This window comes from Saccostrea echinata, unplaced genomic scaffold (genome assembly GCF_033153115.1).
Source record: "Saccostrea echinata isolate AGI-Se365-2 ecotype Australia unplaced genomic scaffold, CSIRO_AGI_Sech_v1 ptg000077l, whole genome shotgun sequence".
NCBI classification, from domain to species: Eukaryota; Metazoa; Mollusca; class Bivalvia; order Ostreida; family Ostreidae; genus Saccostrea; species Saccostrea echinata.
This window is the reverse complement of record NW_026889826.1, coordinates 901,538-911,790: the sequence shown is the minus strand read 5'-3', so window position 1 is coordinate 911,790 and position 10,253 is coordinate 901,538. Positions and strand designations below refer to the sequence as shown.

Here is a 10,253-nt window from a genome sequence, read left to right as displayed (position 1 = left end):
GTTTTGATAGTTTTGGCCTTACTCTATTAAAAAGTAAGCAGATTAATTTTCACTAAGCTTCTTTGAGTATATTCAAACCCAGAAACCCATTTTCTTTAATCACATGTGTTTAAAGTGGTTTAATATATCTACTTATTTTACCTATATTTATGTATCTTGCCTTTGAAGAGTGTATGTATTTGCTTAATTTGCGGTTTATTTACAACGTTTTCCTCGTGTAAAACGTTGACAATTTTACTTATTCTACTAACAGTCACAATAAATCGTAATGTAAATACGGAATAACATTTGAATATATTCATGAGTCTTACGGTGCCAAAGCGACATCGTAATCCGTTTTCATAACGGGGCTTTTCTCGTATGCTATTGGCATTGGAATGAAAGAAAATAATAAATGAACTATAAAATTTGTTTATTTTTCGAATTTTCTTGACATTTTGTCGTAATTGCCAAAAAATTGTAATCCTGAACATTTAATCAAACCTCCGTGTATGAGGAAGTTTCAGGCTTGAAACTTTTTTTTAATGATAATGTTATGCTTCTGAGAAAAAAATATCAGTATTTCCTGGTGTCAATCTCGCCACCTTAAATTCTCGCGAGAGATCTTAGGAATTATCTCCATTGTCTATTGATTTTAGCGCGGATTATCTCTGCTTGACACTTGCTTAGAAAAGGCACGCGTTTCAATAACGGATTAATTTGCATGATGTTATAAAGAGCTACCTGATAAAAAAGAAAAACAAATCAAGTGGCAAACATTAGTGTGGTCGAGTCTCTGGAGGAAGGTTAACGAAAGATAAAGGTGAGTTTTTCCCCCCAGTTTTTTTTTCCATATATTTATTATTTTCTCCTTTCTTCCTACCTTTTTTTTTGGTCGTCTTTCCTACGATACTGAAGATTTTGAAAAATCAGGAATCACAGAGAATTATTTTGCGGTATCTATACATTTCAGAAATTTAAAAAAATGAAAATGTGTTAATTTCATATTTAAATTGAATAATTTTTTTTCTTTTCTTTTTCGCAATTTGAATTTCGGTTTTAGATACAATGTAGATATCTTTTAAAAAGTACATTTAAATGAAATAAATTTAAAACTAATTAAAATCATTTAATATGTGGTATACAGACAATGAAGAAATATAATTTTTAACAAATAAAATAACTTTAAAAGTAATAGTAATAATTATAATTACTTAATGAAATAAAAGTTAACTAAATAAGGAAATAAATAAACAAAAAGAAATACATATAAAAAAGAACGAAAGAAAGAGAAAAAGAAAGAAAGAAACTAGTGAAAAAGTGACTTGAATAATTAGAAATTGGGGCAAATAAGACTAATTAATTGATTTTTTTTAATTTCACAGACGCAGACAGGCAATGCAAGGGTTTGACTGTGCGACATATGGGGAGGTTTTTCCTGTAAAAATTACATCACCAACCTGCAAAGATCTCGGAATTCCTCGCGAGAGTGATGATGTCATTGTGTCAGCAAGGTTGATCAAGAATCCATCACTCCATCTCGATGGCATTCGATATGAAGCTCTCGTCAAAAATTCCATGTCGCCATCGGATCCATTTTCTCCACTTTGCATGATCCCGCTCCCGTCTCCCTTTACTTTAGAGCACCTAGAGCCGACATTTATCCGAAAACGAAACGAACGCGAACGGGACCGTGTTCGATGCGTAAATGATGGATATGCAAGACTCAAAGAACAACTCCCATTAGAAAATAAACATAAAAGAATTAGCAAAGTTGAAATTCTTCGCCGTGCTATAGACTACATTAAATATTTGAATGCAATTTTAGAAACAGACAATGAAAATGATTCAAATGAGCATACACATGAACAAGGTGTTGATGAGAGCAGAGATACAGAACTCGCGCAGCAAGACAATGTGAACGAGGACTTTCCAGAAAATGACACCCTTTCAATTTGTTGCAAAGACTTATCCCCAGAACAGAATACAACTTATTTCACGCTGGACACTCTATCAGACTCGGATGAGATTTATGGTCAAGGAAGTGATCTTGGATACGAATCCTTTACGAGTGGATGTGAAATGGAAGACGATCATGCCGGAAGTTGTGACTTTGATTACAGTGAGTGCTCGAGAGGATTGAAGCGGCCGTTAGAGGGCGTATCCGTGGAAGACTGTTCCCCCTGCAAACAATAGTGCTTATTTATATCAAGTGGTAAATGTACAAGATCATTCATTTGTATTTTTTTTTTTTTTTTTTTGTTTTGTTTTGTTCTGAGTTTGTTGAATGTAATTGTGTCTAAATAGGAAATAAAAGGTAAAGCAAAAACCTGAGAAATATTCTTTGCGACTTTTTTTTTTTTTAAATAAAATACTTTCTCTTAAAGCTCCTTCAAGGCTATGTAAGTGATCACATAAGTTTATAGTCTGTTAACTTTTTAAAGTCATAGGAAGTAAGAAATATCTGTTTTAAAGTGTAAGTTATATCCTGTAGCACATCATGAAACACAGAAATTAATGACATTTTCACTAATTGCTTTAAGTTGTATAGACCATATGATATGTAATGAATATCATTTAAATTAAGTCAACACTTTCGTCGGGTCGGATGCTAACTGGTGTTTTTCGTGCTGATTGTTGGGTCATTGTTAACATGCTGGGGTGTCTGCGGATTTTTCCGTTTTTTCCCGGTCGTGGCGGGGAGCGCACGGCTGATGTGGCCGGTCGGTGGGGGATGCTAGCTCCTCCGTGGCGCCTGGTCCCGCCTCTGGTGTTTTTGGAGGTCCGTGTTTACTATGCTCACGGTTTGTATTGTTTTAATGAACTTTGAGTTTGAATGCTGTTCGTTATCTCCATGTTTCATTTTAGGAGATGAAATGATTATTTAAAAAAATATATAAATATTGCATTCTTCAACATCTTCCCCTTGCAATGTTTCACAATATTATTTTTCTTGTAATTCTGTTTAATAATCTGACTTTCTAAGAGACCTTTTTGATTAAATGCATCATAAAATGTTTTATTTTATTTATTTATTTATTTTATGTACAATGTCATCATTTATTTATTTATTTTTTATTTATTTATTTATTTATTTATTTTATGTACAGTGCCATCATAAAGCTGAACAAAATAAAATGAGAGGAAACAATGATACTATTTTTTTTTGGTCCTAAATACTCGTGTGTTGAAAAACATAGAGAACAAATTATGTTATCGACAACTTCTAGCACTTAAACTGTATACAAAAAAGACAAATATAATGAAATATTTAATTCAACCAGTTCTGCTAAAAAATGGTATTAAGAAATGATATTGAAAGTGTATCGATATCGTTTAAAGATAAAATTATAAAAAACAACTTTTCATTTCTAATAAATGCATTACCAAAACTAATGCCTGCACAGAGTGCATGATTTATATGTACAATTTTCCGTGTAGAATACCGTAACCATTTTTGTGCTAGTGATCAAATTGCACTACAAGTGATGACCCCCCCCCCCCCCCAAAAAAATATCATTACTTTGATAGAAAGGAATTTATAAATCAACCAAATTACATAAACACATTAATTAAAATCAAAATACATGTAATCAGACCCATAAAATCGAGGAAAAGTTGGGGGGGGGGGGACTAATAATTTTGCAAGAAAATGAATTAATATAGAATACAAAGCAAATTAAGAATTGTTGCTATACATCAGAAAACGAAGCTATAATTATATTGTGTCCTTATAAAGTACCTTTCTTTTCTTACCTCTTTCTCTAGTCCCTTGTTCTTTCTTTTCTTTTTCTTTTTCTTTTTTCTTGTCAAACATTTCTGTTAGGCTGTACCCCAAAATTGATTTCTACGGGCCCGATGACCGTGATTTTAAAATTGATTAATAGTGATTTATTTCACTTGCCGGAATTAGAACAAAAGGGAAAAGAGACTGGTCAGGAGTGTTCAACTTCGAAGAAGAATATGTACTTTGTTTTGATCCATTTAAAAGAGTTGTCTTTCCTTTCACAGTTCCCTGAAAAGATTCAAGGGGGGATCTGGGATATCATATGTGGATTCTTCGGCCGGATTTTACCACTTATACCATATATTGAACCATTAGAAAACACACACCCCCCCCCCCCCGCCTCCAAAAAAATATATATAGTTTTACTAAAGAAAAAAATGTCCTGCGGTTGGAGGACATAGAGCGTGCTCAATAGTGATGAAAGAGAAAGCCTACATTAGTACAATCATTCTGCATGATGTCACAAAGATTCGGGTCGTGAGATTTATTGTCACATTATTTCCATTGCAGCAAAGATGAAAGTGGCGTGCATGTATCTTGTAATTCTGTGTTACGTTAAATGTGCAATATTTTTCAAATGCACATACAAGGATATAAAATTTTTTAAAAAATTATATATATTTTTTCGTTCTAAAAAAATCGTTGTTTTGTTTCGAGCATATTTTATTGAATAAATCAAAATTGAAATAATTCAAGTTTATCTGTGCATTTTTAAAAAAGTATGAAATGAGTGATAAATAAATTGATGAATGAATACATAACTAGAATTGTTAAAGGAGGAAAGAAAATTTGGAAACCTAGTTTACTGTTTTAAAATTAACTATACATGTCTTATATACATAGCAAAAAGAGATACTTCATCAATGTCATCTCACGGTCCTAATTATACACAAAGATTGTTATATGGCCATGATGCTTTTTCTTCTTCGTTTATTTGGGGAGGGGTGAATGTAATGTTCAGTTTCCCTAAGCCATCAAATCACACTGCGAGTGTGATTTTTCTATACGTTATATAGTTCGGCTTCAGCGGGAACTAATTTATTTTTTGTTAAGAATTTTGTGCATCTGACGATAAACATTACAAAATCAAAACTGACCATATGCATCACTATGGTCTGTGTTGTAACTCCTTCATTAAAAATAGCACTCTAAAACCTTCAACAGAGCCCCGCTCCAGACCTAATTAATTCTAGATAGCCTGCTGACCTGACCATCCAGAGGTCCAGTCAGGTACGTGTGCACTCTCTTCTATGCATGTGATTCTAACGATCACGTTTTTATTCTTTAGCCACTCTGGTTTTAAAAAATGCATTGACGACTTCATGGGTATGTTTTACTGCAGGAATTAAATTTTTGAATCATTCATTAACATAGTAAAATATACTATTAAGTTAAAATATTATGATATTAAAATGAGAGATTGAAAAACATTATATAACAATATAAAATAATTGTACATGTATACTTCATTTAAATATCCTTATTGCAACGTGAAATTAAAAATTGAGGTCGAATTAACTTCAGCGTTTACTAATTCTTTACAACATTTTTCGCATATTATAATAATAATATTTACATTTAAGACACATTACAAAATTACGAATGAAAATAGTTGACAGGATGCTCCTTTCGGAGCTTGGAGCTATTCATTTCGGTTCATTATATTCATTTCATTTCATATTCATTACGGTTTCACTGAAATGTTGACCTTTTTGTACTTAAGACCAAAGTTGTATATGGTTCGTATTTGTAAGGTTAAAGTATGAACGATTCACTGTATACATAAGTAAATCAAAATAAGTGTACATATTGTAAGCATTACTACAAAATGTTGGTAAACAAAGATTTTATTTATTATCAAAGACCTAGGACGACCCACCTGACACCCGACCACAAATTTTTAATGTGAATGTGCTTTGCGCATGCTCACACGTTGTTTTGATTCTTTTATATATTGAAGTTTTGAAGTCGGAGTTGTCGAGGATGCCAAATCTTGTACTTCCATTTAGATTAAACATAATTTTATTGAATATGTACAAGTTCGAGTTGGAAACAGGCAAATACTATAATATATACTCTCTCCTTGAATAAAAGGTCAAGACTGCTATTTGTATATGACTGTATGGTGATAATAATAATTACAAAAGTACACTTAAAAGAAAAATTGAATTGTAATATTTGGCACCCTCAACAACTTTTGAAAATCCAAAACAACGTGTGAGCACAAAGCTCACTTTAGATTAATGAATATAAACACTGAAGGTATCCGACGTTTGCATTTAAGTGAAATTGATGCATATGTCCATAACGACGATCATTGTTATGATATTTTGACCCCTATACATGAGAAGTTTCGACACTGTAGGAAATCATAGTCCTCAAGTATTTTTTTTGTTACTAGCTTTCGAAAAAGAACCTGTTCAAGTACAGGACCGTAGTATGCCCCATTTTTCTGTGAAGAGTCTTTTGCTTAAGTTTTAATATGTAGATTTTTTTGGGATGCTGCTTGGCATTTTGTTGCTGTATGGTCGAACAGTGGCAAATTCCAGTATTTGTTGGCTTGTAATTTTTTTTTTTAGCCCCCCCCCCACTTTGCAAAATATTGCTACGGACCAGAAATAATTATCTGAGTGCCACTTACCTATAGTTAATATCTTTATTCCCATTACCCACCTCATATAATTCGATAATTAAAACTGCGATAACAGAATTGCTCTCTATCTCTCTCTCTCTCCATGGAGTCGCGATGATATACTACATACATTTAGTACCACAACGCCAAATTAAATGCGACAACAAAGGATTTAGTTATTTAAGTGTTGATCTTTAGCATACACTGAAGATCAAGAGCCTTTTTTCCCCAGAAAATATGCCTCCTTCAGACAAAATTTGAAAGTGCCAGAGTTACGCATTGACATTGAATGTTACTTTGGACAACATTTGATTGCTAATTGAGAATGGCCTTTTCTTTATAGAATACTAGATGAAATCCCGCGAATTGAATTTATACTACTACCAACAGAAAATATATTGTAGTTTCTACTGACAGTCTACAGGCTTATAGCAGGAAGAAATACTTTGTTCAAAATCCTGCATGAAGTAGATGTACGTTTCCACCATCCCCCCCCCCCCCCATTTGTGACAATTTAAAAAAAAATAACAATTTCATTAATATTGGCGTTTATTGTGAAACCTGTTACACTTTGTTATGGATATTGTACTTCAGATGCTCTTATTTCATTTCCTTCAAGGATAAAAACAGCGAATATGCACATTTTACTGATAAATTTTTTTTTGGGGGGGGGGGGGGGTAAAAATTCACTGGTACTTGGGTCTTGCTTGATAAATATGTGTTTACCTTATCGATATATAAAAAATGTATTTTACTTTTTTACATACATGTATCAATAAGGTACATACGTATTTATAAACCAAGACTCAAGTACCTGCGTAAAAATTAGGCCGAGTATTTGATACAAAGGACTGTATTCAGAAAAATAACTGAAATGTATTGATTAAAGCACAAAATTTTACAGCTTTGATTGTATTTGAACAATACCTTCTTTATTAATTTTCTCTTTTCGTGTTACCTACATACATGTATCAATAAGGTACATACGTATTTATAAACCAAGACTCAAGTACCTGCGTAAAAATTAGGCCGAGTATTTGATACAAAGGACTGTATTCAGAAAAATAACTGAAATGTATTGATTAAAGCACAAAATTTTACAGCTTTGATTGTATTTGAACAATACCTTCTTTATTAATTTTCTCTTTTCGTGTAAGCAAGTTTATTACGATGTACAAATTATACTTCGGGTTCGTTGCCACGATGCTCTCAGTGAGGATTTTACCGATAAATTTATTAGGAAAACCTACTACATATATGTAATAGTCTTTCGATATATAAATATATTCAAAACTTATAGTGTTATCAATGATTTACCATTATTTCAATGACAATTCACACAAAAGCTTTCTTTATGTTCATGTAGCATAATAGCCTCGTTTTTTTAACATCGGGCTCGATGCTTTATGATGTTCTAGAAGCTTTCGTCAATATTAAGATCGGTGAATGACGAAAATAATTTGCACATTTCCCTTTTTGATCGGGTATCACAACTTATTTCTTTTATATCATTAAAATCAAGTTTTTATTGAATAATTCAGTGATGACGTTTTATGAAATAAATAAACGATTGCTTGTTGTCAGTGTCATTAAAAATTGCTAGTAATTAACTTAGATCCGCCAACCGGAAACGCCATCGTACTCATGTTTTTGCTATTTCATGGCTGTTTATAGAAAATGAGGGTAGACTTTTAATTTAATGTACGATACTAACTATGCGAGTGAAATCTAATTATAGTTTACGGACATCATCATGTATATAGTGTATTCTTAGAGGAGTTAGTAAGAACTCTGGTGCACCCGTTTCGGAGTTTATTTGCAAAATTTATTAATTTATAAGTATAGATAGATAGTCTTGTATCTAAGAATTACGTTTGTTTCTACGTCTGTAAAAAGCAGTAATTTGGTATCTTAATTATGGGAATGTTAACCCACTCGAGAGAATTTGAAGAGGTATTTTAGGGACAGAAAGAATTTCTTATATCGGAGTACATGTAATTTACAGTTATCTTGTAAGCACGGGAAAATGTCAACTCCAGAGAGTGGGCAGAGAAAAAAGCAAGATGTACTTTAAAATTATACCACGTATACTATAATAAAAGGTAGTCTTTTAATTTTAAATCCAGAAATCAATTCAACTTATAAATAAAAGCCTTTCTAAAATTATAATTATAAATCATATAATATTATATAATTATAATGATTATAAGTTTATAATTAAAACTGCGAATATATCCCACGTCATTGATGTATAGAATTATGTCGGTTCTTAATAATTCTGATAATTTTTATAAAATTGAATGGTTTAAATTTTTGCTAGTTTGTTAATTCATATCAATTCTGCAATTGGTTTTCTAATTAATTAAACATGATAATATACCATGATATATATTGACATTTCCGATTATTTCTCCCTAAGGATTTTTTTTTTTCAAATAGGAATGCGATTCATTTTCTTGTGAACATGAATAACACCAAATTGTACTTGGCATCAAAAATATAGTTCAATCTGCAAAAAGATGGCTGAATAACAAAATTTGCTGACAATCATCAGATAAATAATGTGAATTTAAAGAAATGTTATTAATTTTTGAAAAAAAATCATGAAGTACGTGAATTACAACACTTCAGACTTTCACGAAATATGCCGGCGCGAAGCGTTGTTCTTTATGGCGTCGTTCTTCATGTCCTCAGAAATTATCGAAAGCTTTAAAAAAATTCATTTCTTAAACAAACCTGTTGTCAATTATTCTTGATTGAAAACGTGCAAAAAGGCTAATTAATTATTCCTTCTAACATTCAAAATTTATGATTTTGAATGAAATAATTGCTTTTTCTGATGAATGAAAATGGAGGATTCGAACAGATTTCAAGTTTAATGTTTAAAATTGGTTCTGAATAAAATTTCTCTGATTTGTTTCTGTAGTTAAAGATAATACATATATACATTCATAAGCATTACAAAGGAAATCATTTTTCCTCGAAAGGAATTTAATATACATGAATTAGTTTTCCAACTTCAGAATTATAAATCTCTTTTGCGAAAAAAAAATTGACCAAGGCTATGTTTGGCTTAAACTGACGATAATAGAACTGTAAAAGGAGCCAAACAATAAAAAATGATAAGTTTACGAATGTCAGCGTCAACGCCAGCAAAAGTCAGGAACCAAATTTCAGTAGCGGATCCAGGATTCTTGAAAAGAAGGGGGCGACCAGTTGAGGGTCGGGGTAGGGGCCCAGGGGTCACAAAAATGATTTATTAAATCTTATGTATATTTTCGGCCACAAAACGGGGGCCGCGGCCCCCTGACCCCCCCCACCCCCACCCCCTTCAATCCGCCAGTGATTTCTCGACACGAGTCTTTCAATGAACAAGCTACCTAAAATTAAAGTAAACGTCTCAAGATGCACTAATCTGACTCCTGCAGTTAATGTTTATCCCTGAACGAAGACACAAGGCCATCGGATTCCTCTTCGCCTAAATGATTCTAAAACAGATAAGTATCTCTTACAACCGTGACCTTTGTAAACTCCACGGTCCAGTATGATTTATAAGACACGTTTATGTGTTGTGTGTCCAGTTTGTCAACTTTGTTGTCCAGGTTGAATGTAAATAATTGCAAAACCCCTTCTCTCTCTCTCTCTGTTTTATGTGTAGGCATGAAACTCCCTCTTAGAAGAACTTAGATGTATTTGCTGTAAATTTATTTATGTTCTAAATCACCTTTTCAAACGAACATAAAATATTTATAAACTGAGCTCAAAACACAAAGAGTAGGAACAGCTCGCCTGCGCGAGTGCAACAGACTTAATTATTGTTAATGATACATAAAAAAAAACTTTTCTTTCCTTCAT

General features: G+C 32.3%; 1 protein-coding gene across 1 annotated transcript; it reads left to right on the top strand.

The window, feature by feature from the left end:
• The first annotated feature begins 1,377 nt into the window (after nucleotides 1-1,377).
• LOC133176606 (achaete-scute homolog 2-like) lies at nucleotides 1,378-2,175 on the top strand. The gene has a single exon (XM_061311716.1). The coding sequence runs from the start codon at nucleotides 1,378-1,380 to the stop codon at nucleotides 2,173-2,175; it is 798 nt and encodes a 265-aa protein (XP_061167700.1).
• The last annotated feature ends 8,078 nt before the right edge of the window (nucleotides 2,176-10,253 follow it).

Excerpts from the sequence above, each read along its gene's own strand:
- LOC133176606 (XM_061311716.1), top strand. The coding sequence starts at position 1,378 with ATGCAAGGGTTTGACTGTGCGACATATGGGGAGGTTTTTCCTGTAAAA.